The sequence below is a fragment of the Aspergillus ambiguus genome, assembly GCF_047715705.1.
Source record: "Aspergillus ambiguus strain CBS 117.58 unplaced genomic scaffold BDV59scaffold_16, whole genome shotgun sequence".
Classification (NCBI taxonomy): domain Eukaryota; kingdom Fungi; phylum Ascomycota; class Eurotiomycetes; order Eurotiales; family Aspergillaceae; genus Aspergillus; species Aspergillus ambiguus.
This window is the reverse complement of record NW_027395529.1, coordinates 237,019-263,029: the sequence shown is the minus strand read 5'-3', so window position 1 is coordinate 263,029 and position 26,011 is coordinate 237,019. Positions and strand designations below refer to the sequence as shown.

Sequence of the window (26,011 nt, the reverse complement as noted above, 5' to 3'; positions counted from 1 at the left end):
GATCACTTAACAGCGTCGCATCTTCAACATGATGCACATGCTTTTCGGATAGGACATTACGGTATTGCTATGATCTGCGGGGAAAGTTCCGGCTTTCATAGGAAGCCGCCAGTTTGAGTATATAAGGCTCTTAACCACATTGGATCTTTGAGTCTGGCTTAGAGTGAACAGGACACCATGTATTTCATGATATCAACTACTATTTACGTTGTACTAATTCGCTATGTTTGCGCGTCTCTGGACATAGTAAGAAGGCTCGCATATAGTAATAATATCTACTGAGACTCTAAGCAGGTTCCTGGTGCTACATGGACAGCGGACGGCACAAACCAGCATATACAGGCACATGGTGCAGGTACGCATTCCTATGACAATCAAAAGCCTGATTGCTATATCTCAAATTCCTATATGCAGGTATTATCGAGGTCAACGGAGTCTGGTATATGATTGGAGAAAACAAATTGAACGGGTCATCGTTTCAGTCTATCAATTGCTACTCTAGCACCGTAAGTCAGATGTATGCCTTTTCAGCATTCTGCTAACCATACCAGAACCTTATTGACTGGACGTTTGAAAATGAACTTCTTACTCTTCAGGGGTCTGGGGACTTAGGGCCTAACCGTGTAGTGGAAAGACCAAAGGTCATCTATAATGATCAAAAGCGACAGTATGTGATGTGGATGCATATCGATAATTCCGACTACAGCGATGCAAAAGCCGGGGTTGCAACTGGAGCAACAGTTTGCGGCGATTATACTTATTTGTAAGACCTCATGACATTTATGGCCAGTTTAATCTTATTAAAGAGTGTAGGAACTCTTCCCGACCTCTCGGATACCAGTCGCGCGATTTGGGGCTGTTCAAAGGTTTTCATCTTCCCCCTACGTTCAGATATGCCGGACTCAATTAGAATAATAGATACCGATGGATCTGCGTATCTTTTGACTGAAGATGTGGGCAACTCATTAATCATCACTTCGGTAATTTCTAACCTAGTACAGCGAGAAAACGGACTCCGCATTAACAAGCTATCTTCCGACTATTTGACTGTCGAGTCAAACGTTCATACCTTTGCCGCGGACTACGAGTCACCTGCGATATATAAGTCGAGTGATACATATTTCATGTTCGCGAGTCAACTGACCGGTACCTCTTACAGTCGCAAAAATAAGCAAAGTCAATGATACTGATGTCAACCAGGATGGAGTGCGCATTTCCAACCTGTCTAAGCGAATATCGCTAAAGACTGACATGCTAGGCCCAAACGACAACCGATATTCAACCGCGACTAGTCTCTCAGGGGTTAGTTTAGAGATGTTTACCTCATATTAGGATTTCCCCATCACACTACCCACGCTAAACATGCCAAAGCTAACAAGCACAGCCTTGGTCAGATTGGACCAATTTCGCCCCTTCCGGGACAAATACGTTTAGCTCACAAACCACGTTTGTCTTAGGTGTTAATGGCCTCGTGATGTACGCCGTCTCGAACATGCTCTGTTTACGACTCTGACGGTACTAGATACATGGGAGATCGTTGGCTCTCTGATGACCTTGCATCCTCAAAATATATCTGGCTACCTCTCACTATATCGGGAACATCTGCCTCAATCGTATGTATACGACCATACGCATTGCCGCTTAATTTCTTCATTAAACCTTTATGCAGGGCAACAGCAAAGCTTGGACTCCTTCGCTACAGCAAGGAAGTTGGAGCGCTGTCTCCGGAACGACAAAAATAGGGGCCAAAACGTCGGGAAAACTAGGTGGATCGGTCAAATCCTTGTCATGCTCTGGATGTAGTTCAGAGTTAGTCGGTTATGTTGGAGGGCCAAATAATGGCACATTGACTTTCAAATCTGTATCCCTCTCTGTTGCCGGAGAAAATACCGTGCAAATCTCATACGGCAATGGCGATAGCACTCAACGCTACTGCTCCGTGACTGTCAATGGAAACGTTCATATATTGGCGTTCCTACCCACTGATGGTCCACAAAGCCTGGGGGTCAGCGTTCTTAATGCAAACTTTAGGCAAGGAAGCTCCAACACCATCAGCTTTTCGGCGTATAATGGGAAATACTGTAGGGTTCCAAACTCTTCCTTGGATATGTGTAATACCGAACTAATGTTTGTCTAGGTCCAGATATCGAGAGCTTAGTTATCTCCTAAAGTCATTCGACAGTAACATCATTGCTTCATCTTCTATTAGTAGCTGAAGATGGTGAGATCAAGGGTATGATGTACATTAAGCATGTTGTTATATCACTTGGTGGAGGTTCTTAAAATGGATGAGAGGGGGAAGTGGATTTTGTCCGAGCCTATGCAGAGTAGAGAGTTCGAAGTATACTCCGGAATTACTATACCAGTACTTCGTACCTATGCCCAAAATTGATAATATCATCACTTCTGTGAGTTGCATCCCCATGTCTCGGATTTTCCGATAAAAACCGTGCCACTTGACCTAGATAGCTGGCTACTCTACAGCACGTTGGACTTAGCCGATCAACCCGACCCCAAGTACGAGATCTCGGGTGGTTATCCGATCAGCTCAACATAACCGGGGCCCGAGAGTATGCGTCGGGATCATGCCAATCCAAGCAGGAAGCTACGTGGCAACGCGGGGCTCATATGATATTTCATATATAATAGCTTCATTTTGTTGTCTTTAGTTATATTCCAGATCTCACTTACAGCCATGTTCGACGTCTTAGTCATTGGCGCTGGCCTGAGCGGCCTCCAAGCAGCCTATACAGCACAACAGGCAGGTCTGTCAGTTGCTGTTATCGAAGCCCGCAACAGGGTGGGTGGGAAAGTTTGGAGTGTCCCGCTGGCGTCCGGTAGGGGATGCGTTGACTTAGGGGCAGCTTGGATCAATGATACGCTTCAGCCCCGAATCTGGAACTATGTCCAAAGATTTGGTCTCAAAGTAGTCAAGCAGCGTCTGGACGGACGTGCAGTGATGCAAGAGACGAAAGATACCCGATTTGAGTTTCCGTTCGGCGTGACCCCTGATGTAAGTACCCTTCCTCTATTTAGCGGGGTAGGTGGACCGATATATGTGGAAGCTTATCAATCTATAGTTCACGCCTGAAGAGAAGCAGAATCTGGAATACATTCGAGACCATATCCAGGCCGAATCTCTCAAGTCTGGCCTTTCCTCTGCCGAAGTAGACTCGGTGACTCTGGACCAATATGTCCGTCAGCTCGGGGCTCTTCCCAAGACAATTCAGATGGTCAACTTGTGGTCACGAGTGATGCACGGTGTGGAGTCGACAGAGCAGTCAGCAGCTTGGTTCATCGACTACTGCCGTCGCAATTGTGGACTGCTTGCCATCCGAGCTGATGACTCCAGCGGAGGCCAATACATGCGATTCCAAGATGGTAAGTATGCCACTGATGGGAAGTGCGTGAAGGTATTTGTTTGTTAATGGACTTCTGTAGGAGCGATGACAATCGCCACCAGGATGGCTGGATTGTTAGGAGAGAGCAACATCCATCTGTCTTCTCCAGTAGTATCCATCATCAATGACAGAACACATGTGGTGGTAACCACGGCGGATGGAAAAACTTTTACTGGCAAAAAGTGCATCCTCTCTGTGCCCAGCACGATGTACCGTGAATTCAACATCTCCCCCCATTTGCCTCGGCCAGTACGGGAGGTTACAGATGGTACTGTTCTCGGTGACTACAACAAGGCTATTGTCTGTTATGATCGGCCGTGGTGGAGAGACCTAGGATTCAACGGCTACTTTGCAAGCTACGCTGGTCCTATTATTCTCGCACGAGACACTAGTGTCGACGAGAAACGCAACTACACGCTTACTTGCTTTGTCAATGGCCAAAAAGGCCGCGAATGGAGTCGTCTTCTTCCACATGAACGTCGAGCAGTGGTCCTTCAGCAGATTGCTGTCGCTTTCAATGTCGGGAAGGACTCGGAGGCTTATCGGCCTATTGAAATGTTTGACCAGATCTGGCAGCATGAACAATTCAGTCGCGGTGCCTTGTGCCCTGTCACTACCGTTGGCCATTTGACAGGGTATGCACCTGTCTATGGAAAGCCTGTTGGTAACTTACACTTCGTGGGAACAGAATATAGTTCTGAGTGGAAGGGATACATGGAGGGGGCCCTTTGTTCAGGAGAGCAGGGGGCTAAAGAAGTGATCACAGCCCTCCACATAGCACCAGGAGCAAAGCTTTAGATATAATCGAAAGGTTTGGATACAATATTCAAGTTTTATGAGGCGCGAATCTATCCCCATAAAATCCTCGCAGGAAATGATAGGCTGTTCTCTTATAAGATATTATTAGAACGGAGAAGAGGCAAAGAAGAATAATAAAGCGATAAATAAGTCAACGCCATATGCAGTGAGGATATTACACAACCCCGTGTCACTTCACCTCCATGTAAGAGCGTATAGTACATACTACCTAGGTAGCTGATCATTAATTAAAAGTCCGTCACGCGACCTCCGTAACTCCAATCCCCTTCTGAGCCCCACCGCAGAGGCTCATTCTTAGGACCGCCAATTTCACCCGTCTGAGGGTTCTGCTCGCCCTCGAATTCAGGTCGAGCACCATGTCGCAGGTCCGGATGAAGTTCCTCTCCCTTGCCAGTGGCTTTGACCTCGGGGCTATCCGAATCGGGAGACTGATTGACTTGGGGCGTGCTAAAGGCGCCGGTAGATTTTCTCTGTAGATCTTCAAAGATTTCTTGTTCTTCCTTGGGCAGGCGTGGGGGCGATGGACCGGAACGGAATGCGAAAGGAGGTCGATCGCTTCGAAGGAGAGCCCGGCTAGAGAAGGCGCGGGAGAAGGAGATTCGGCTCGTGGAAATGCGGCGAGGGAGAAGAGCCATAATGAAAAAGGTTCTATGACTGTTATGGCGGAGCGGAGAAGTGGTAGGGTGGGAGCAGAAAAGAGATGGAAAAAGAATAAATAATGAAGTTGATGACGGGAACTTACGGAGTGGCGGATCAGATAAGCGGATCTCCGGACTTTTGCCGATTTCAGTTAATAGACTTATTCATCGTGCAAGCTTAGATAGACAAGTTGATACTATCTACTCTCCCACGTATGGCCGGCTTACTTGTAGCTGCAAGTGAGTGTTTCATATGGAGTATGCGTTATCGCACGAAGGTAAGATATGCTTGTATTATAATGTACTAGATTATGGCTATGCAATAGAATCAACAGGGTCAGAGTGGACAGAGGTACAAAAGACTCCAGGAGGAGGGAAACTTTTGATGTCACAGTGCAAAGTAACGGAACCGTAGACGCTTGAAGTCGGCGCAGATGAAAAGACAAAGCTTGTTCGGATGGCTCTAGCATGCACCTGTCAACCGAGCCAAGGTAGCTTTCCCAGCCCGACTCTCATTGGCACGACCAAGTTCACTGCTGATCCAAGCACCGATTCGCGACATCTCCTCCAAGCTGATACCAGTATGCATGCCTAGGCTATGCACGGTATGAACAAGATCCTCTGTTGAAACGTTGCCAGTGGCTCCTTTGGAGTATGGGCACCCACCCAGTCCACCCACACTGCTGTCAAAGATACGAACACCATGTTCTAAACCAACAATAGTGTTTACCAACGCTTGTCCATATGTGTCGTGGAAATGCAATGCTAGATCATTGTTGGCGATACCAGCCGCCTTCAAGGCTTGTAAGAGTTCCATAGTGCGGGGAGCTGTTCCCATCCCCGTCGTGTCAGCTACGGACACTTCGTCCGCCCCCATCTCGAGGAGAGTTGCCGTAATGTCCGCCACCTTGGCAGGTGAGACATCAGGTCCTTCGTACGGACATCCCAGAGCGACCGATACATACCCACGCACGCGAATATCCTTGGTCTTCGCCAGCGCAACAATTGGCTGAATACGCTCTAGCGACTCGTCAATGGTGCAGTTTGTATTTGCTTTAGAGAACGCTTCTGTCGCAGCCGCAAACAAGGAGATCTCAGTGGATGTGTCGGATGATGTCGTCTGTGCGGGAGCCCCTGTGGCGTCCATAACCTTAATCAAGTTCTCCAACCCCCTCACATTCGGAACTAGATAGTTGTAGGCAATGGCATTTTGCGACTCCGGTGGAGTTTTGAGAAGATGCTCACAGATCTCAGCCGTACTTGCCATCTGCATTGGACGGGATTAGTTGGGCTCTACACAAACTCGCCCTCCTCGGCTAGGGAATGCGATTAGGCCATACCTGTGGTACCCATTTCGCGGGGACAAAAGAGCCGGCCTCAATGGTGGTGACCCCAGTTTTTGCAAGCTTCTCAATGAGCTGGATCTTGGTCTCCAGAGAGATGGACTTCTTCTCGTTCTGCAATCCATCTCGGGGGCCAACTTCGACGATGCGAACATGGTCCGAGGTTAACCGCGCCTCAGTCGCAAAGCGCCGACGGACTGTGGGGGATCGCAGGGTGGAGAAGAGACTGAGCCTGGGACGAAACATGGCTTTTTGTCCTACACAGCTGGATGATGTTCAAGTTCGACGACGTAGAATCCCGGAGGGTAGGGAGAAAGAAAGGTAGGAGAAGAGAGGCGAAACATAGAGATCATCGTTGAGAATGCGGAGAAGCCGAACCCCCACCTGACCGGCTGACTCAGCCCATCAATTTTCATCCCACTTCGCATATCAGATCATTTTCAGCTCCGGCTTCATTTTGTCCTACTTCAAGTCAAACAGTTTATCACCATGGATACAGCCCCTTTGTCTAATTCCCTCAAACAGCCTAAAAAGAGATTCGTTGGCAGACGCACTGCCGACGCCCAGGCTCAAAAAGATTCCTCCGCGCAACAGGATGTCGAATCTACCAGTGTCCAACGAGGTGAGTCGCAAGATGCGCTCGCATACTAGGAATCGAACTAACTCCGGTCAGCAACTCCCCGGAGAACGCCTCGCACTCTGAACCAAGTTCCTCCCGAAATCCTCGAAGACCCCGACATCAGAGCGGCCATGGAACTTCTCCCGCGCAATTATTCATTCGAAATCCCCAAGACCATCCACCGCATCCGCAGCTCCGGTGCGAAGCGTGTCGCTCTCCAATTTCCTGAAGGCCTCCTCATATTTGCGACGACGATATCTGACATCCTGACACAATTTTGCCCAGGGATTGAAACCCTCATCATGGGTGATGTGACCTATGGAGCGTGTTGCATCGATGACTACACCGCGCGTGCCCTCGGCTGCGACCTCCTCGTACACTATGCGCACAGCTGTCTGATCCCCGTGGACGTTACGCAGATTAAAACACTTTACATCTTCGTCGACATCAGCATCGACACGACGCATCTTCTCGCCACGCTGGAACGTAACTTTCCGAAGGGAAAGACCATCGCCACCGTTGGCACCATCCAATTCAACGCTACCCTTCACGGACTGAAGCCCGTCCTCGAGCGCGCCGGATTCAATGTTGTAATCCCCCAGATCACCCCGTTGTCGAAGGGCGAGATTCTCGGTTGCACTTCTCCGCAGCTGTCTTCCGAGATTGACATCCTTCTCTACCTCGGCGATGGACGTTTCCACCTTGAATCTGCCATGATCCACAATCCTTCAATCCCAGCATATCGCTATGACCCGTATTCACGCACCTTATCTCGCGAAACCTACGTCCACGACGAGATGCATACGTTACGTCGCGACGCCATCAATGCCGCCAAATCTGCACGCAAATGGGGGCTTATCCTCGGCGCTCTCGGTCGGCAGGGTAACCCGCATACCATGACCATGATTGAAAACCATCTCCGGGATCGGGGAATTCCGTTCGTCAACCTTCTTCTTAGCGAGATTTTCCCCGGGAAGTTGGCCGCCATGGCCGATGTTGAATGCTGGGTGCAGATCGCCTGCCCGCGCTTGAGTATTGACTGGGGCTACGCCTTCCTACGGCCTTTGCTGACTCCGTACGAGGCGTTGATTGCCCTCGGTGTGCGTGAAGATTGGGATAGTGCCAACCAGGGTATTTACCCGATGGATTTCTACGCGAAGGATGGACTTGGGAGAACGAAGCCCCAGACGGTTTCTGGCACCGCGTAGTTTGTTCTTCCTTATTTTCGAGCATTTCGTTCTGCATAGACGCATTATAGACAGGCGTTGATGGATGAAAATTTGCAATATATGCCTTGTGCCGGCCACATCAAACATTTCCTTCAGTACTGCCTATTGATAACTTTGGCCAACTTCTGCCTTCGTCGTGGTGCCTTGCCTAATAGTTAAGCCGAGCCTTTTCGGTCTGATGGTAGTGTGATCTGCTTATAGTCGTCGGTTGTTGTATATTACAGGCCATCTGAACATTCACCATCGCAATATTACCTAGTCTAAACCGACACGGCCCGTAACTTGGCTACGGCCGCCCCAAGAACCCGAATGGCCTCCTCCAGATACGGCAATTGAATCTCCTTGCCCACCGCACAAGCCTCAAGCAGATCATAGCCGTTCTGGTAGCGATCACTCTCGTCACGGAAGTACAAATAGCTTGTCGCCATACGGAGACGGAAGCGTCCGCAGACTGGGCCGTTGTCATCCTCCCCAAAGGCAGAACCCGGGAGTGCAGCCAGCCCACACTCTTGAATCAGCCACTTGGATAGATCGGCGCTGGTAAAGACCCCGAGCTTATTCAGCTGAGCTGAGTAGGGGTGAAAGGAAGGGTATACGTAGAATGCGCCACCGGGCTTTCCCACGTCAAGTCCTAAGTCCTTAAGGGCTTGATACAGCCGAGTAGTGCAGTATTCATGCAACGCAGTCACAGATCTGCGATAGGTGTTCATTTCGTCGCATGTAGAGAACGCCTTGACGGACGCTGTTTGAGCTGGTGCTGAGGCAGCGGACCAGCATTCCGATGCGTACGCAAGAATGGTCTTGCGAATGATCTCTCCTACTCGCGAGGGAGGGAAAATGGCGTAGCCAACGCGCCATCCACCAGCGGAATATGTCTATTGACCTTGAGTTAAAGAGATTGTACGTGTTTGGCGAAGCTTAAGTTATCGTACCTTGGACAAACCACCCGTGAGGATGACAGTCTCAGATTCATCCAGGTTACTGTCGAAGGCGCTTATGGTCTTTTGGGTCTCATCAAAGCAGATATCAGAATATATCTCATCGGTAATAAGAACAATCCCCTTTGATTTGCAGAATAACTTGATGGTTTGGACGCATTCTGCGGAGAATACATGCCCCGTAGGGTTTGATGGGCTATTCACGAGCATAATACGGGGGTTAGCTCCCTCTGAAACGGCCTTGTCGTATGCAGCAATAAGAGCAGCCTCTGCAGTTCTGATTAGCCAAGACGCGTCGTAATGGTTGTGAGCATACCAGTAATGGTGTGACGGTCATGAGCATCAGTCTCAACCCAAAAGAGCTTCTTGCCAGCATGGAGCACCTGCGGTTCATAGCTGACCCATGACGGGCGTGGAAGAAGCACGTCGCCTTGCAGAATATCGAACAACGCAAAAAGAAGTGGCTTCGAGCCTGGAGCAACAACAACCTGTTCCTGGTTTATTGAGACCCCCAGTCTATCCGCATTGAATTTCGCAATGGACTTTCTTCAGTTAGCTGGGTTGACCCCGAAGAACGGGTTCTATGGAGGGCGCAAAACCTTTCGCAATGCCTCAGCTCCAGCGACGGGCATGTAGCTCGTTGTATTTGAGCTATCCTTATGAATCTGCAGAACATCCCGTTGAATAGGGAATGTAGCCTCGCCGAAGCCCAAGTGCACGACATGCCTACCCTCGGCACGCGTCTTCAGGACAAGTTCATTGATCCCGAGGGTTGGGGAGATATGCAGCTTTGCAGCTGTTGATGTGACAATGTCGGCCATGGTTGCTGTACAGAATTCAAATTCCGTATGGTTAAGAAGACACATTTCGCATCCTCATCCTTCTTTTTATATGGTTGTCAAATTGGTCATTCACGATCACGGTGCTCGGCGAAATAACGCCGAAACGCCGCAGTATGCGATATTTGGTTCAGGACCGGCCGACCCTGCTTATCATTATCAGCCGGCGGTTAATTTTCATTCGTATTCCTAACTCTATGATTTATCTGCAGAAGAATTGTCTCCGATTAGCTCTTGACTCGGGCCCGCTGACGGGGGTCGCAATATATGAGATAGCACCATAATTCTTAAGTACATAGCAGAGAACACACAATCTACTTGAGGTATTGATTTATATGATCTAGCTTTCCTAGTTTTCGCTCTCTATCTGCTGGACAAGCTGTTTTGTCACGGTGTTCGTTGTGATGTCCATGGTCTTAAGTCCCACAAACTGGGTCCGTCGGATAAGCTTGTAGGATATAATCCAGAAAATGTAGATAACAATACCAACATAACTAACGACGAAATCTTCTGCATCAAATGTGTGAATAAAGCTGTCAAAGCCTGGCGTTAAACAAAGTTAGCACTAAGGCCATCCCCATCGTACAAATAGGTGAACTTACCGTTGGTAATGATGATAAGCCCCGTGAAGAACAGCGTTATTGTAGCCCGCATCTCCTGCAACTTCCCGCTAAATGGCAAAACACTTCGTCTAATCCCCTGTGCCTTCATTCCTTTTTGAAAGAACAAGTAGGAAACCAGAATGCTGACCCAGTTCAAGAGGCCGAGAATCGTGGATAACGAGACCAGGTACGTAAAGACGACAGTACTTCCGGAGCTGATGTTCAACAATGCAAGGAGGAAGAATATTGATGCTAGCGCCACCGAGAATACCGGGATGGAGTTCTTAGTGGTTTTGAACACCGAAGGTATGTAGCCGTCTTTCGAAAGACCATATATGGTACGAGATGCAATGTAGATATCTAATATCCATGTTAGTCCATAGTAATAATTGGCCGGGTCAATGATTTGGAAGTACTGACCTGTGTTCGCGGAACTTAAAACGAAAACAAGAAGGCATCCATTGATAATATGCGGGAGTACGGCGATCCCAGAATCGACAATGGCGACGACAAACGGTGAGGCGCCTGCATCCTGTAAGTATTCCATTCATAAAACTGCAGCAAACTCAGCGAGTAACCATCTTACCTGCACCCGTGTCGGCCTTTGTAGCGTTGATCAACCGGTCACTTGAAGACGACACAACTAAGCCCAGGCAGAAAACGCCACCGATATAGAAAAAGGAAATCCGCCAGAAGGTGGCGTTGATGGCCTTCGGGATCGTTTTCCACGGTTTACTTGCTTCACCGAAAGTCATACCAACCATCTCACTGCCCATATACGCGAACGCTGCGTTGGTGACGCTGGCCCAGAATCCAAGGAAACGGCCTGTCGACCCGGACACCAGGTATTCCTTGAAAGCCCCAGGATTATCCCAGTACCGAAAGCCAATCCGCCCTTGGGGACTTCCACCCAGATCAATGACAAGACAGAGAATCATAAGCCCAACAATGGTAATCGTTTTGATGCATGCAGCGCCGAATTCAACTTCACCGAAGTATTTGACCGGAGCGAACTAAGAGAAGTTCGTAAGTATAGTGACTTTTATAGACCAATTCAGATCAACCCACTTACATTGATTATAATGATGGGCACGGCAAATGAAACAACCCAGACTGCAACGTTGATATTGGGAAGCCAGTATTGCATAATGATGCCGGAGGCCGTGAGATTATTGGCCAGTAGCACGACATATTTGAGGTAATAGTTCATTCCGGTTGCAAAGCTAGATCCCATGTACCATGATTAGGAGTAGTTCATAGGCGATATATGCTGCTGTGTCAAAAACATACCCAAAAGCTGGATCTACCAGGCGAGAGGCATAACCGCTAAATCCCTTATCCATGGGCATATACACGGCCATTTCTCCCAGCGCGGACATGATGTTCAAAACCAGCATTCCAACGAAAGAATATGCTATAAACATACTGCCTGGTCCGCCTTGCGACAGTGCCGTACCGCTACCAATAATAAGGCCAGTTCCTATGGCTCCAGCAATGGAGAACATTCCCACATGTCGTGATTTAAGTCCTCTCTGGAGAGACTTTGAGGAGTCCTGGGGGTCGGAAGCATCTTCATGGGGACCGACTTCAATATCGATGCTAGCATCGCCTCCTGGGGGCTCAGCATAGTCGGTTGACTTTTCTTTCATGAACATTTTGCGTTATAAAAGTGGTAAGATTTCAGGGCACGCTTCCTACTAGAGTTTCCGTTAGCTATATATGTACCCCAGGTTTCCCCAAACCCGGGAGGGGGAGGGTCCATGATAGCCGATAGAGCAAAGAGTTACTGATATTAATGTCATTGGTCATGATGGGAATCATATTTGAAGAGACAGATAAGTCGACCCGCACTCATCAACATTTGCTCGCTTGCGCGGCGTTTCGGCGTTTCGGTTGAAGCTGATCAGCTGGGAAGCTTGTTTGGTGCGAAGGATAACTGCCGATGGATCCATGACCGATCGGCATTCCCCCCCAGCATCTTTTACCTTCTACTCTCACAAGAAACACATGTTAGGTGAAACATTGCCTTTCTTTAGCAGAATTATATTGCACATAGTCATCGGCTTGAAAGGATTTAGGGCTCCTGGTCCACGTGACTCTAATAATATCCCGGCGATAAAACACCGAAAGACCCACAAACATCAATGATCAGACAATCAATTCCGAAATCACCGAACACTACAAGCGGGTCTTGATGGTATAGAGGTACTCCTGAATGGCCATGCGATACTAACCGGTATATGTTACAGATAAGCATCGATGCAACCCCGACTGAGATCTCACAAGGCTTGTGCTCTCTGTCACGAACGCAAGATCAAGGTGAGCAATTTCGACGGGGGTACGCATTGAGCCTTCACCTAACGTCAGTTGCAGTGTGACGGAGCAAGTCCAAGTTGCCGGAATTGTCTCAGGGCTCAGGCTATCTGTAGACCGCATGAGAGACGCCGCCGAGTCACCGGTGGCGTGCCCGAGATTCAGACCCCCGAACGCTCCCAAAGAATCGCCTGGCTTGAAGAGGAAATCCACCGTATCTTTGGGGTTGATATAAAAGATGTGAGGACAGGCACACCCCTCGACTTCCCCGCGCATTGTAGCCAGCTATCTGCTCGAGAAACCATATCAGAGATTACTCCTTCTCAGACGCCTTGCTACACGCGTGCTTCCGTACTGCCAACAGGGCATCGCTCAGAGAGACTGCAAGAGGTGGACCCAGATATCAGTCTGCTCGCATTGAACGCCACCGGTGAAGTCCGGTATATGGGGGCCTCGAGTGGTTCTTTCTTCGCCAAGTATATCGCCAACGTGGCACGGTCATTTTCGTCCGATTCGACAGAACTGCCAGGCAGGCCCGAAGGGCATGGCCTCCATCTGTCATCTAATATAGACAGGCCAATCTCGGACTTCACACCAGAAGACTGGAGCACCCCTGAAACCTTCCCTTTCCTTCTACGCTGCTACATACGATGGGTTCATAGCATATATCCTCTTTTCCCAGTCGAGTACATGACAATACTGGAATCGCTAAGCCATTCCGATCATCCTCAGGAGAATGGCGACACGACTGTTATTTTCTACTTGGTAATGTCAATAGGAGCGATCCATGCCGAGCAGACGCACCTTCTCAATGACCTTCAGAATGATGTGAGCATTCATGCCTACCGTAATGCCTTTGCCAAGGGACTATCGGCAGAAGCTTTATACCACAAAGCTCTCGATGTGCTCGACACTGGTATACAAAATCTGGCATCTCGCGTTGCTCTGGTCCAAATCCTTAATCTTATCTCCATTTACGCGTCCCACCGGCCGTCTGACAATAAACAGTGGCATATAGGAGGAATTGCCATTCGGGTAAGCAACTGTACTCTTATACATGCCCATTACTCTCTGATAGCTTTTTATAGCTCGCCATCGAGTTGGGACTACACCGACATAATGACAACTGGAAATTCCCCGCCGAAGACCTAGAGCTGCGGCGTCGGGTTTTCTGGACCACCTACGCCATCGAGATAACCCTAGCCTTCAACCTCGGGAGACCAGCCAGTATATCCTTCGAAGACGCCGATGCACCGTTCCCAGAAGCTACGGGAGATATGGTGATGCCCATCCATCACTTCCGCCACCGTCAAATCCAGGAACAGATGCTGTCGCAGGTCTACCGCGGGAGGAAGAGCAATATGTCTGTGGGTGTCGAAGGTGCCCAATCCGTCTTGGATAAGCTCCAGGATCAACTAGACCGGTGGCACCAGGAGCTGCACGAGCTTCACGCACAGTCTACGTCCCCATATCCCGTCGAGTATTGGGACCGTCTGTACTATTCCACATCGGCCGCGCTGTCACGGCCAACCCCGCTGGTTCCTCGACCCGCTCCCCAGGCACACGAGAGATGCTTTATGTCCTCGGGTAGAGTCATCGAAATCCACGAACAACTGATCCGTCAATTCCGGCTGCCCAATTCGTGGATGCTCCTGCAGGGTCTCACCCTGTCTGCCGTATCGATGATAGTCACGGCAAGAACCAACGCAGTAGCTTTGTCAAAGAGAATCGGGTTCGATAGTCTCCTCGATCGCGTATCCCTGTGGGTGCGCAAACTCAGTGTCGTCATGGCCATCATGAGAGAGCGCTGGCCTGCATTTGGCACCGGAAATCTGGAAGATTTACTTGACAAGATATCGCGAGATACCGTTCGACGTATTATCAACATCATAGCCAACGAGCAACCAACGCGGCCCTCCTCTCTGGGCAGGACAGTTGCCGATACAACCCCGTCTCTGCTGCCGACGAGTCCCAGCCACAATGACACACCCTGTCCTGATAGTGTCCCTATTGACCATATGCATTATACCATGTTGCACGGCGCTGGTACCTTTATTGGAAGAGCGACGGACCAACACACGTCTTCCGCACAACCAGATATAGGTGACGGATTCCTTGGGTTCGATTCTGATCCCGTTTGGGGATCTTTCGATAATTTGTTTGAGACTGATGCGTTGCAGTCATTCTTCGGTCTTTTTTCCGGCCAAGAGTATATATGAACACTAAGAGAAATAACGCAAATACATATGTGTTATCATACGTAGTCTGCCGCATGTCAAGTGTGCTCCATAATTCAGGGTGGACTTAAGGTCTTTACAAGCGAGTGTTCAGCTAAACGCCGCCTAAGTCCGATGAATCCAAGACCTCAAATAACTATTTGAATCTTAGTACTGTTCGTTCAAGAAAACGAATCCTTATCCATTTTCCCCACTAATATGACACCAAACCCCAGGTCTACGTGGTTCATCACCGGGGCATCCTCCGGTCTCGGCAAATCGCTTGCCCTAGAGGCCCTGAACGCCGGACACAAGGTTATTGGCGCCACCCGCAGCATTCAAAGTGCGGTCTGCGCTTTCCCGGAATTCCAAGCAAAAGGCGGGATATGGGTTTGTCTGGACCCGGGCAATGAGGATGCATGTAAGCGCATGGCACAGGTTGCCATGGAGCAGAACATCGATGTCCTCGTGAACAACGCAGGGTATGCCTTTATTGGCGGTGTCGAGGATACAAGGTCAGTCGTGCACTTATTGAGTGGGGTTCGGGATTGACGAAACTCCATCCGAAGCGAGGATGAGGTGCGCTCCCAGATGGAGGTCAATTTCTATGGCCCCCTCCGGGTTGTGCGTGCACTCCTCCCAAGTATGCGGGAGAAAAAAGCTGGACATATTGTCCTCATAAGTAGCGGAGCTAGGTATGTCAGGAACTTTTGTGGTATTTCTGTATTTTTGCAATCGTATTCTCTCCGGATTCCGCTTATATGTCCATGATCTTGGGGGTAGTTTTATTGCCAGACCAGCTCGAGGAACGTATTCGGCCAGCAAGGTGGCTATCGAAGCAATCCACGAATCACTTTCTCGAGAACTCGAGTCCTTTGGCGTGAAAGTCTTGATTGTGGCCCCTGGCGCATTTCGTACCCCTTTTGCCAGTCGTATTATCACACCAGCGCAGCATGGCACTAGTGGATTCAGCGATGCCTACCGCGGCACTTCTGTCGAGGAGATGGTCCTTGGAACTTCCAATCTAAAAGAAATGCTACCTTCCGCCAAGGGTGACCCTGTGAAGGCCGCAAGGGCTATTGTCGCAGCTGTTGGAAATGGACACGACTATCTTCGCCTTCCGCTGGGCCCTGACTGTGTGGCTGCATTGGAGACCAAGATTCATACCTTGAAGAAAGACCTGGAGGATACCAAAGCCATTGCGACTTCAACTAATATCGACAGTTAGCCTGGATGGGGACGTATTATAACTGCGATATTTAGAACCATTGCTGGAATTCCGAGCAACATAACTAGATTGGGAATCCCATGCGGTGTGAATGGCGGCATAAAGGGAGTGCTAGTATCCTTCCAAAGTACATCGCAGATAACCAATTTGTAGTTGAATCCACATGGGAAAATGGCATATATTAATGTTATTCGCTATAGTAATACAAGGTGAATAGTCGTCACACAACGTTCAATCATCCCTTAACTTCATCGGCACTGTCTAGGTTTGGATCACTAGCACTGCCACGACGAAGCGAGAGCACACTCTTGATCGCCAGGTCATCAGCAGGTCGCTCAGCTGCACGCCACCGAGTGATTGCCTTTTCGACGTCATCAAACATCTCAACCGTATCCTTGATAATGCCACCCTCATCACCCTCTGGAGCCTGGGTACTCGCCCTCGACCCACTGTCGCTGGTCATCGGGAAGGCTGGGCCGAAACCACGCTGAGGAACAGGATTGAACATAACGGCGTTGGCGAACATGCGGATCAACTCCTTCTCTAACTGCGCAGAATTGACAATGCCTTTGGGTGGAATGACATCCTCGGTCTTCTGCAGCATGAGGACGGCATTTTTAGACGGCGTGCCCGCATTGGGGGCCGGAGACTCTCCGTCTGCAACCGGTGTGTTCGCAGCTTCAGTTGCCGCCGCCACTGCTTTGCTACCTTGGTGGATGGAAGATTTGATGGTTTTGAGGTCCTGCGGCCGATAGATCAAATCACGGTAGCCGGGAGCGTCGCGCTCAGTTAGGGGTTTCGTAAAGATCGAAGCATGTTTGTGAGTCGTCACTTCATTCATGATCGGGGCTCCCGTTCTCGGGAAGTTCCGAGCACATAGAACATAGGGTGTCGACTGATCCAGATCAGGGCGACCAAGCTCATTGGGAGGAGATTCCTGTTCAAACACCTCACTGCGCTTACGCTTAGATCTCCCTCTGCCGGATCGATCCTCTGGGACCTGGGCACCTTTTCGGCCAGATGCACGTTGATCAGGTTCCAACGTCTCAGGGACACCAGCGGGCGTGCTAGGCAGCTCATGCTTGATTTTGCTCACTGCTCCAGCTTCGGTGTCGTCCTCGCGCGACAATACTGACCGCCCCCGGCTCCTAGAGGAAGCGGTGCTATGGTCACGCCGCTTGCTTCCGGAAAAGTTGAGTTTCTCCGGCTTGCCACGTAGCCCACTTTTGCTCTCTGTATCGGCAGCACCCAAACTGGATTCTCGATCACGACCTGCGACCTTCGGGTCGTTTCTACGTCGCTTGCGGGGGGGCTCCGTCATTTCAGGGGTCGGTTCCCGTGACCCCATTAGGGAGGGGGCTTTCTCACTGATGGGGCTCACGTCCTCCGGTCGAGGACGTTCGGGTGAACGCGGAGATGCTGGAATGCTTAACCGGGGAGTTCTCTTCCACGGAGTAAGAGAGCCACAGGTATCAATCGACATGCGAGGCCGTCCCCGAAGTTCAGAAAGTGGCAAAGACTGAGAGGCAGGCGTCTGAAAGTTAGACGTGACATCACCTGGAGTTTCTGACTGCACACTGGGATGAACAGGTTGCGGTGTGGATGGGATAGGTATAGACTGAGGAGCTTTAGGCGCCGTCTTTGGTTCAGCTTTGGGAGCGATGTGGGGCGTTTGAGATGGCGACGGTCTGGTCTGGGTTGCTGGACGGGGTATAGGATGAGAAGAGGGCCGTGGTGTTTGAGGTTGATTCAAGGACCATTGCTGGAAGCTAGGTTGCGGAGGTGGTCGCGAGGCTGGTGAAGGTGCGGGTTGCGGGGCTTGGCCAGCAGTTTTAGCAGTTGGAAAAGATTGCTGAATAGGTGCTGAAGCACTCCCCACGGGCTGGGGAGGATGCGATGACGAAGCAACAGGGCCCGGCGCCGAGGGATGTTTGGACACTTGAACGGGGGGCGTCGGTCCAGTTGGTTGCGCAGGTGGGACTGTGGTCCCTTTGGCTCCAGTATGGTTTCGCGGAGCAAGTGGTTTCTGAGGTGCTGCAAGTGACCCATTCACGGGCTGCGCCGGGAGCAGGTTTGATGGCGGATGCTGGGTATGCTGAGAAGTTTGAGATGGGGGTTGAGGTTGCGAAGATAACTTGGAGATTTGCTCCTTGGGTATGTGTCCTACCGCTTGCCCGGCATTTGGCTGTGAAGCAGGGGTCATTGGCTGCTGGGGTACGATGTTTTGTTGAGAATCCGCCGGGGCTCGCTTCGCATCCACAGCCGGAGGTGGCTTGACCGCGTTCCGAGGCGCATCCTTGAGAGGCTGCTGGACCGATTTGTCCTCCTCCAGCTTCGTATCAAGATCCATCGGAGTGGGTGCAGTAATGGCTTCAGCCTCGTCCGGTGAGGTCTGCGGCACTGGTTTGGGAGGCACAGTCTTTGACTGGGGAGTCGAGTCGGCAATCGAGTCGCGCTCCTCCTTCTGCAAGCGGTCGATCTCATCTCGAATATCCTGGTATCTCTTCTCCTCGTTCCGAATCTCACGCGTAACCAATTCCTTGTACCTTGCGTACAAATGGGAGACTACTCCGGGCACAAAGGTCGCATGGTTTAGTCCCTTGTCCCCGAACGTTTCGGGTCGCGCAGGGGCGATCTTGCGCTTTCTGGGGTTAGCGCCGTCAACATGGCCACCGTTGAGCTCAAGGTCGGGGCCATCGCGCATCAGGGTGGCGTAGAGGTCCTCGAGGGCCTCGGGAGCGAGACGCGTTGCGTCAAAGCCGACATGCTGTCGGACAAACGGATTGTTGCGCAGAAGGTCTGAAATGGGTAGGAAATTGGCGGGACGGGTATCATGAGCAGCCAGAGACTGGAAGAAGAGAAGAGATTCAAAGGGAGTGTAAGCCGACAGAGGAGGCATCCCCCATTGCCCGGTCACTCGGCCACTGGGGGAGGTAGAGGTAGGGATCGGGGCCACGGTGGAGAGGGATGGAGGTGGCGATGAGGCTGGCGGAACGATCTGTCAATGCGTGGTGAGCGAGATTATCTGGAGGACCAGCGCATTGACGACCGAGTGGATCGGAGCGGTACGAGGGTGATGATAGAACAAAAGAGGAGGATCTGATAATGAAGTCGCAGGATTGAAGATGGACGAATGCGGAAAGCTGTGCGGGAGGGCGGAGAGACCAGAAGCGCAGGTTGGAAAAATCTATGTCAAAGGGGCAAAGAGAAAACGCGACCGTGTCACGTTGGGAGGGTGGACTTTCCCCGGAGAAAAGGGCGGGACTAGTGGGAAAAAAAAAAAATCACAGAAAATTCAAAAAAATGGAGAGTAAGAATTCTAGTCACTTCCGATGATGTAAGGAAAGGTAGAAAGTCGGATGCAGCGGAATATTGGGGGGCGAAGATGGGAAGAAGATGAAGGGAGTCGGGAGTTCTGGTAGGTAGGGATGATGATGGGTGGATGAGGTGATACCGCCAAAGGAAAGTCATAGGGCCACAGTGGTCGCTAGCGCCGCCCGGAGCAGGTGTGGTCATGTGATATACGGGAATGCAACGTCATCGAGAGTTATGCCGTCTTATGTAATTATCCGTTGACCTGTCAGGGGCCTTTTTAGGTACAAGTAACGGTCTACCTACACAGATGCAGTTCTAGTTCTGTCTGTTGATGATACCTACCAAGGTATCGCCAACTCATAGGATTCGGTATTCGACTTCCTGAAATTACCATAATTGAGGCTAGACCCTTCTTCACTTTCTTTCTGCCTACCCACCAGTTCACGTAGTCGAAGAGAATCCAACGAAGATCGATAGGATGACTAAGAGCCTCCTGAATCTCAAGTATGTCCGCCATCCGCCATACGCCATCCGCCTTATATCCCTTCACAACAATGCCAACATCCCTCTGGTAGAGATCTATTCCGCATTTTTCCCATCTTAAGCAAACCCCCTGCAATTCTACTCCCCCCGAAGCACTCTAGTGACCACAATCCCCACGGACGAGTCTAAAACATAAAAGTGGTCCCTCCTGGCCCATAGTAATAATAATCCCTCTCCCCTAACTAATAATTTACTCCTCAAGGAGTAGTGCGACCACAGGTCCAGTCGATCTCTCTTTCATTTACCCTTCTTCCTCCTCATCTTCTTCTCCTCCTCCTTCTCCTCTTCCTGTTCCCATCCATCTATCGCTCTCAGCTGGTCCTGTTCGTCCTTCTTTCTTTCCCTCTCCTTGTCCGTCCGTGTCCCACCATCGCTGCCCTCTAGTTCTCTTAATCGTCCCCACCCCCGTCCGTGTCGAGTCGCCCAGGAACTCCTCCTGATCCTCGATCGGCGCAGACCCTCGTCCCCCTCCTTTTTCCTTCTCTTTGAATTCCATCATCTTCTAAACTCCTTCGACCTTCGCGGCTCGTTCTCCCGTCAAACTATACAACATGTCCGATGCAGACCAGGGGTGGAAGCCAAGCGGTCGGCCTCAGTCGTTCGTCCTCCTATTTCCAACCCCCTCGAGCCTCTTCCTGGAACACGCGCGTTGACCATGACATGGTAGGACCATGGCACAGGCTTTCTCCTCTGCGCTAGACAGCGCTTTCGCTCTGGATTCCGAGGTCGACAACCTGTCGCAGACTATTGACCAAAAGTCCGTCCCCTATTTCTCTATACTTCGTTCCCTGGTCGCACACCCGTACTTCCCCGCAGTCACACTACAACAGCCACAACAACAAAACAACAAACAAAAACAAACAACTCTTGCGTCACCTAAAGCTAACCTCAACCTCATCTTTAGGCGTTTCCAAATGCTTATCCAAAACCGCGAACTGGAGGAACTGCAGGCGAAGATTCGCGCTGCCGAAGAACGCCTCAAGGCCCAGCAAGCCGGTTCCTCCAGCAGCTCGGCACGCCCAAACCCAAGCGGCTATCAATCCACATCCTCCACAACATCCCCCACGGACATGGCAGGCCAGTACTCCAGTGGCGATGAACGGCGCGCACAGGCTCAGCAACGGAATACGTGAGCCGTCCTGATCGGACTGCCGGCGCCGGCGGACATGACTATATTTGGGTACCGGTTGGGGGTTTCATTGGATTGGACTGACTTCACTGCGTTTATATCCCTGTGTATGGCGAGCATGTTTTGGAGAATTCGGTTGTGTTGGTTGATTATTCCCTCTTTTAATATTTTTCATACATCTCCCGATGGAGGAGACCTCGGGCAGGCTTTGAAACCTGCTCGCTTGTTTGCATCTGGCATCGGTGGCTGTACGGATCGTCCGGCCTATTTCCATTGTCATTATGGACGTTTCCCGCCACTCTATTCCGGTTTAGAACGGTTGCGTTTATTTCCTTGCGACCTAATAATCAGACCCTGTTGTTATAGCCTGCGGTGTTGTCGAATGTAAGCGTGAGCATGATTGGCGGGGATCCCTCCGCGATGGTGCCATCGATCGTACTCCTTTGCGTGATGGTCCCTCAATCTTATTTCAACGGATGAATTCCCGGTTTATTCAATTTCAATAGACCAACACCTCTAACTACCTTATCCCTTCTATGCGTTGCCTACAAGATTGACATGGCTGGCGAGCATACAAAACAAACCATGGAGCATCAAGCGAAGACATTGTATTTACTTGAAAACTAACAAGGTCATGCATGCTTCCAAAGACACTCGTCGAGATTCATTTTCCAAAGAATGCTTGAAAGTCTACATTCCTAATCCACTCCCAACTCACTTTGGGGCGCCTGACCAGTAGGAATGCCAACGCGCTCACGCAAACCACCGAGATCCCCAGGTTCCGTTTGGCTCGGGTGATGCAAGGATTCAAGTGCGTCTCGTATGCCGCCTTCACGTACGCCGGCGTATTACCCGAAGGGAATTCCTCCTGCGGAGTTTCTTTCTCCAGAAACCTAGATGCAGGCATCGACATTAGCTACGTTCTCCTCCCCGCAGAACGCCCATTAATGCAACAACAACAACCATGCCGGGACACTTACTTGCACAGCGGCTCCCAGCTCTCTTCCACAGTCCACTCCAGCAGATTCTCCTCGGGCACCAGACCCCGTATCAAAGCGCTGTGTTCCTCATACACCCACTTGCCATGTTGCGCCCATGAACCCCTAAAGAAGGGCGTAAACATTTCATCCATAAACCGCCTGGTCCAGTACAGATCCGCCTGGAACCACGGAAAAACGTGGTAAAACCAGCCGGACGTCAAAGGCCGCAGAACGGTGCAGAAGCTCCGGTGCCATGCGTCGACGCTGCTGCGGCGATTCAGAATCACCTTGGCCTCCGGGTACGCGCGGATCATCTCCCGCGCGAACATCGGCCATGGCACATCCGTCACCGCTTCATACTCGCTGATGTAGGCGTCGAAGTCCTCGCGAGTGATCCCCGTGTCACCCGGCACGGTCCCGTCAGCCCCGAACTTGCGGCGGCCCAGCTTGACCCACGCGCGCCACAACATCGGCCGCGATTCCCACGCCCGCCATCCGTGGAAGACGTGGTTGTATCCCAGCGTCCGCAGGGCGCGGGAGAGAGACTCTGTTCCTGACCGGGAGAAGCCCAAGGCAAGGACTTTCATGGGCCTCTCCCGTGGCTTGCGGGGCGGGTCAGGGACATAGTAGATCGTTCGCTCGAGAAGATCCATCCCGGTACGGGTATGCGTGAGGGGTCCGATTTCTGGCAGGAATTTGAACGAGTTGATCTCGTTTCCAGCTCCCGGCAGGCAGGCTGGTCAGACCTTTATATGAGCGTCAGGCCGCCTGCGGATGGGGGCCAGAGCGACTGGATCTCGGCACCCCTGTTCATGTAAGCCAGCGGGCTTGCCTTGCGGGTTTCATTTGCACTAGCAGGGGAATATCAGTTGCCATTGGTGCCCGCCCACTAAGCAGGCCAACATTGTCTGTCGGCAGATATGGGCAACGCGAGGCGTGGAGCGGGGCCGAAACGGCCCGTCTGCCTACCATTGATTGATGAGGAGCCGCATCGGTGCAACTTCTACTTTGGTGGTGTAGCCCGTGATAACAAGTGGACAGTCGAGGAAGTATTTGAGTTTTGGCAGAAATCTTGGGGCCATTTTGGTCAAGCTACTCCGTACTGGCGGGTCTACTACGTCTTACCTTCGGGAGTGGATCTGTGCGTAGGGCTTCTTTGAGTGATACCCACATAATATTGGGGGAAAACACATTCCCGAGCAGAGATCTAGCTCTGCCTGCTCGCTTGGTTCAGGTAAATGCCACAGGGTGAAGTACAAGATGAAAGCTTTTATAGGAATTGCAGGGGAAGGAAAATTCGGGCCGGCTACGTATGTTATAGGCTGTCAACCTGCAAGTTACATACCAAGACTAACCTACAATGCACGTGTCCTATTTAGTGAAATGAGATCTGAAGATCACGGCTGCATTTCTTGAGAAATACTGCGATAGAGACACCAATAGAAGATTTTTCAATGCAGCTGGATCTGCCTCTATACTATGGAAGAAAGAGACCAGGGCTACATCAAATGTTGTGTGGCTCAAGTAAGAGAGCGACTTCTGAACAGACCAAAATGATGCGCAGAAGATATAACTTGAGGCTGTGGGTCAGGGCGAGTTGCTGAGGAGGAAGGCACAAAGAGACATTAGAGCAGTATTTGGTGTGCTGGGATTATTAGCTTTTGTGGTTCGCTGGTTTCTCTAACTGATGTATAAAATCTATCGTAGAGCGCTTTGGTTATGATGGATCATATCCATGATAGAGACAGCTGAAATTATCTGAATCACCACCCACCTAGACAGTGTAATTTCCTACGTTAGACAGGCTATGAATGCGTCCTAGAAGGAATTCCAGCTGGCGGTACGCAGCTCCCGGGGCGTATCGGGGTATTTCTAGGCGATGTTAATGGCAGTATATAATCTAGGGATCTCAGTTCCACTCACGGTGTCCCGCCACATACACCGTGGTAAACGTTAGCCCGCGTTCCGTGTGCGCTGTGCCTAGATGCCCAGCTCCTGCATCCAATGTGAACGGTATCGGGGCGGAGTTGTGAGCCAACTCAGCGAGGCCATAATGGTAGGGGACGTAAAGCGGTTCGGTCGGTTGATAGTGAAACCCCTGGGCGCCGTTCCAGGTCATATTTTGAATTGTCACCAGCGATCCATTCACGAAGAGTAAAGAGTCCAGCCATCCATGTGCAATAATTGTGTTGTTTGTGCGCTCGATGACACTTGGGAGAGGACCTAACGCGCTGGGAGGAGATGGGTCACCATCAGGAAAGATCTCATTTGTGGTGCATTCAGAGAAGTCCGTTCTAGGGACATGCAGAATTTGTTGCACGTCAGATCGATTGAAGTAATTGTCTGGTCCCACTGCGGGGGAGTGAGATCCCATCTCATCCCAGAGGTAAGGGCAAAAGTCCGTCAGGTGGTACAGGTTAAAACAAGGGTTGACGAAGTACGCTGCTTGAACGATCTCGTCCCGGATGGCACAGTCGTCGTTATTTGGGTCTGGTGGAGTAGGAAAGTTGCTGGGTGGAGGGTACGTTAAGGCTTCATCGAGAAACCTGTTATAGCCACATTTCTCTGCGCGGCGGCTGATATTTTGGGCGAAGGTGTGATTTAGCGCCAGAATGTTTTGGAAGTGGTTGAAGTGACTGATCGCTGGGGCTGTGACTCGAGCTCAGTATACCACAGGTTGTAAGGGATATAGAGCGCATAATCATACCGTAGATCATAATGGATTCCTCGTTTATCATCGGGTCATTAATTTGGATCCCACGAAGGTCAAAATAACGGGTGTCCTTCCGATCTAACATATCAGAGGCGATATATGGGATGAACTGGCCTGCGTAACTCTCTCCAGTCATATATATCCGCCGTCCATGGAGACTAAAAGTGTCAACAAAGTTCTTGAGCCAGCTATTAAATTGTTGCGCAACATCTTGTTCGTTGATAACGGTAGGTGGTCCGGGAGAGAAGCCTGTCCCTGCAGGCTGATCAACGTAAACCATATTTGTGAGATTAATCCAAGAATAAGGGTTCGGAATAGGCTTATAGGTTCCTGGCCGCCAGATGAACGGGCCATTTCCATGTAGCATCCCCTCAAGTGAACTACATCCGGGACCACCGTTGAGCCAGATAGTGATCTTCGTAGGTCCTTTGATGTCAGTGACGATACTTCAGGCCTGCCGATTCCACTGTACCTCGTCCTTTGCTTTGGGGTTCTGCGATGGGAAGAACCAGAAGAAGAGGCTGGAATTTCCGGCAGGCGTATTTGGTAGAAGGCCAGCATATGATTCTCCCACATCAAAATCAACTTCTGGAATGGTCGTACCATTCACGAGGAATCCTTCCTTCCATTAATCGTGCACGAAATGAGTTATCTAACGATGTCCTACTCTTTGTTTTGTCATTCAAGTACTGGTAGCCACTAATGCCGGTGGCTGTGTTCGCTCGAGTGGGCAGTCCTCGCTGAATTGACCGGACAGCTTTGCGATGAGGGTTTTGCAAGCATACCCCACTTTGAGAGGATAAGAGGACAAGAAGTGGCAATATAATCAACATTGTGAAGGAATTGGTGGGATATCCACATCTGTGATGCGTCAAGAGGTGTTGTAGTTTGTTGTACGAGGGCATCAGCCTTAAATGGTCAGCAATGTATCACAAATAACACAAACAAATGTAGGGCAAACGAGGTTAGGGCGCGCCAAGTTTGAAAGTATTAGGCTGTGGAAACTTTAAAGCTAGAATTTGTTTTGCAGGTACATGATGCATTCCTGGAAAGGGAGATAGTTCGCTCCGAACGACAGTGACTATTTGGTTCAGGCATCAACATTGATGTGTAAAAGACTAGAGACTGGAGTAACATCCGAGGACC

At 50.5% G+C, this 26,011-nt stretch overlaps 12 protein-coding genes across 12 annotated transcripts; 5 read left to right on the top strand and 7 right to left on the bottom strand.

Annotated features, from left to right (window-relative positions):
* Positions 1-2,680: 2,680 nt before the first annotated feature.
* Positions 2,681-4,199, top strand: BDV59DRAFT_207916 (flavin monoamine oxidase family protein; the record flags this gene model as incomplete). Its single annotated transcript, XM_073695096.1, has 3 exons — positions 2,681-3,013; positions 3,081-3,381; positions 3,442-4,199. The coding sequence occupies exons 1-3, from the start codon at positions 2,696-2,698 to the stop codon at positions 4,197-4,199; spliced, it is 1,377 nt and encodes a 458-aa protein (XP_073547866.1). The 5' UTR covers positions 2,681-2,695.
* Positions 4,200-4,212: 13 nt separating this feature from the next.
* On the bottom strand, positions 4,213-4,930 carry BDV59DRAFT_178459 (succinate dehydrogenase assembly factor 4). The gene has a single exon (XM_073689778.1). It carries the CDS (start codon positions 4,853-4,855, stop codon positions 4,448-4,450), a length of 408 nt encoding a protein of 135 aa, XP_073547865.1. The 5' UTR covers positions 4,856-4,930; the 3' UTR covers positions 4,213-4,447.
* A 179-nt stretch (positions 4,931-5,109) lies between these two features.
* Positions 5,110-6,583, bottom strand: BDV59DRAFT_32314 (hydroxymethylglutaryl-CoA lyase). The gene is made up of 2 exons (XM_073696196.1): positions 6,199-6,583; positions 5,110-6,125 (listed from the first exon to the last, which is right to left on the bottom strand). The coding sequence occupies exons 1-2, from the start codon at positions 6,445-6,447 to the stop codon at positions 5,322-5,324; spliced, it is 1,053 nt and encodes a 350-aa protein (XP_073547864.1). The 5' UTR covers positions 6,448-6,583; the 3' UTR covers positions 5,110-5,321.
* A 68-nt stretch (positions 6,584-6,651) lies between these two features.
* dph1 (2-(3-amino-3-carboxypropyl)histidine synthase) lies at positions 6,652-8,308 on the top strand. The gene is made up of 2 exons (XM_073689777.1): positions 6,652-6,823; positions 6,875-8,308. Exons 1-2 carry the CDS (start codon positions 6,691-6,693, stop codon positions 8,026-8,028), a joined length of 1,287 nt encoding a protein of 428 aa, XP_073547863.1. The 5' UTR covers positions 6,652-6,690; the 3' UTR covers positions 8,029-8,308.
* Position 8,309: 1 nt separating this feature from the next.
* Positions 8,310-9,808, bottom strand: BDV59DRAFT_193294 (pyridoxal phosphate-dependent aminotransferase; the record flags this gene model as incomplete). Its single annotated transcript, XM_073692201.1, has 4 exons — positions 8,310-8,924; positions 8,982-9,256; positions 9,304-9,529; positions 9,587-9,808. The coding sequence occupies 4 exons, from the start codon at positions 9,806-9,808 to the stop codon at positions 8,310-8,312; spliced, it is 1,338 nt and encodes a 445-aa protein (XP_073547862.1).
* Positions 9,809-10,175: 367 nt separating this feature from the next.
* Positions 10,176-12,083, bottom strand: BDV59DRAFT_207914 (amino acid permease/ SLC12A domain-containing protein; the record flags this gene model as incomplete). The annotated part of the gene is made up of 6 exons (XM_073695095.1): positions 10,176-10,369; positions 10,429-10,788; positions 10,849-10,953; positions 11,015-11,441; positions 11,501-11,651; positions 11,719-12,083. 6 exons carry the CDS (start codon positions 12,081-12,083, stop codon positions 10,176-10,178), a joined length of 1,602 nt encoding a protein of 533 aa, XP_073547861.1.
* A 604-nt stretch (positions 12,084-12,687) lies between these two features.
* Positions 12,688-14,960, top strand: BDV59DRAFT_193292 (fungal specific transcription factor domain-containing protein; the record flags this gene model as incomplete). The annotated part of the gene is made up of 4 exons (XM_073692200.1): positions 12,688-12,747; positions 13,052-13,092; positions 13,404-13,776; positions 13,830-14,960. 4 exons carry the CDS (start codon positions 12,688-12,690, stop codon positions 14,958-14,960), a joined length of 1,605 nt encoding a protein of 534 aa, XP_073547860.1.
* A 108-nt stretch (positions 14,961-15,068) lies between these two features.
* Positions 15,069-16,303, top strand: BDV59DRAFT_32299 (SDR family oxidoreductase). Its single transcript, XM_073696195.1, has 3 exons — positions 15,069-15,472; positions 15,527-15,652; positions 15,741-16,303. Exons 1-3 carry the CDS (start codon positions 15,177-15,179, stop codon positions 16,183-16,185), a joined length of 867 nt encoding a protein of 288 aa, XP_073547859.1. The 5' UTR covers positions 15,069-15,176; the 3' UTR covers positions 16,186-16,303.
* A 55-nt stretch (positions 16,304-16,358) lies between these two features.
* On the bottom strand, positions 16,359-19,604 carry BDV59DRAFT_178454 (uncharacterized protein). The gene has a single exon (XM_073689776.1). The coding sequence runs from the start codon at positions 19,082-19,084 to the stop codon at positions 16,421-16,423; it is 2,664 nt and encodes an 887-aa protein (XP_073547858.1). The 5' UTR covers positions 19,085-19,604; the 3' UTR covers positions 16,359-16,420.
* A 657-nt stretch (positions 19,605-20,261) lies between these two features.
* Positions 20,262-21,540, top strand: BDV59DRAFT_178453 (uncharacterized protein). Its single transcript, XM_073689775.1, has 3 exons — positions 20,262-20,641; positions 20,711-20,800; positions 20,948-21,540. The coding sequence occupies exons 1-3, from the start codon at positions 20,595-20,597 to the stop codon at positions 21,174-21,176; spliced, it is 366 nt and encodes a 121-aa protein (XP_073547857.1). The 5' UTR covers positions 20,262-20,594; the 3' UTR covers positions 21,177-21,540.
* A 115-nt stretch (positions 21,541-21,655) lies between these two features.
* BDV59DRAFT_32262 (sulfotransferase family protein) lies at positions 21,656-23,498 on the bottom strand. The gene is made up of 2 exons (XM_073696194.1): positions 22,153-23,498; positions 21,656-22,065 (listed from the first exon to the last, which is right to left on the bottom strand). The coding sequence occupies exons 1-2, from the start codon at positions 22,803-22,805 to the stop codon at positions 21,837-21,839; spliced, it is 882 nt and encodes a 293-aa protein (XP_073547856.1). The 5' UTR covers positions 22,806-23,498; the 3' UTR covers positions 21,656-21,836.
* A 428-nt stretch (positions 23,499-23,926) lies between these two features.
* cpdS (putative serine carboxypeptidase (CpdS)) lies at positions 23,927-25,698 on the bottom strand (the record flags this gene model as incomplete). The annotated part of the gene is made up of 5 exons (XM_073692199.1): positions 23,927-24,024; positions 24,076-24,801; positions 24,860-25,280; positions 25,338-25,483; positions 25,533-25,698. 5 exons carry the CDS (start codon positions 25,696-25,698, stop codon positions 23,927-23,929), a joined length of 1,557 nt encoding a protein of 518 aa, XP_073547855.1.
* Positions 25,699-26,011: the final 313 nt, after the last annotated feature.

Coding starts and splice junctions, on each gene's coding strand:
- BDV59DRAFT_178454 (XM_073689776.1), bottom strand. CDS start 19,084: ATGCCTCCTCTGTCGGCTTACACTCCCTTTGAATCTCTTCTCTTCTTC.
- dph1 (XM_073689777.1), top strand. CDS start 6,691: ATGGATACAGCCCCTTTGTCTAATTCCCTCAAACAGCCTAAAAAGAGA. Junction 6,824..6,874: donor ATCTACCAGTGTCCAACGAG/GTGAGTCGCAAG, acceptor AACTCCGGTCAG/CAACTCCCCGGAGAACGCCT.
- BDV59DRAFT_178453 (XM_073689775.1), top strand. CDS start 20,595: ATGTCCGATGCAGACCAGGGGTGGAAGCCAAGCGGTCGGCCTCAGTC. Junction 20,642..20,710: donor CCAAGCGGTCGGCCTCAGTC/GTTCGTCCTCCT, acceptor ATGACATGGTAG/GACCATGGCACAGGCTTTCT. Junction 20,801..20,947: donor TCGCAGACTATTGACCAAAA/GTCCGTCCCCTA, acceptor CCTCATCTTTAG/GCGTTTCCAAATGCTTATCC.
- BDV59DRAFT_32314 (XM_073696196.1), bottom strand. CDS start 6,447: ATGTTTCGTCCCAGGCTCAGTCTCTTCTCCACCCTGCGATCCCCCACA. Junction 6,126..6,198: donor CCGCGAAATGGGTACCACAG/GTATGGCCTAAT, acceptor CGTCCAATGCAG/ATGGCAAGTACGGCTGAGAT.
- BDV59DRAFT_32299 (XM_073696195.1), top strand. CDS start 15,177: ATGACACCAAACCCCAGGTCTACGTGGTTCATCACCGGGGCATCCTCC. Junction 15,473..15,526: donor GGCGGTGTCGAGGATACAAG/GTCAGTCGTGCA, acceptor CTCCATCCGAAG/CGAGGATGAGGTGCGCTCCC. Junction 15,653..15,740: donor CTCATAAGTAGCGGAGCTAG/GTATGTCAGGAA, acceptor TCTTGGGGGTAG/TTTTATTGCCAGACCAGCTC.
- BDV59DRAFT_178459 (XM_073689778.1), bottom strand. CDS start 4,855: ATGGCTCTTCTCCCTCGCCGCATTTCCACGAGCCGAATCTCCTTCTCC.
- BDV59DRAFT_32262 (XM_073696194.1), bottom strand. CDS start 22,805: ATGGATCTTCTCGAGCGAACGATCTACTATGTCCCTGACCCGCCCCGC. Junction 22,066..22,152: donor AGCTGGGAGCCGCTGTGCAA/GTAAGTGTCCCG, acceptor GCCTGCATCTAG/GTTTCTGGAGAAAGAAACTC.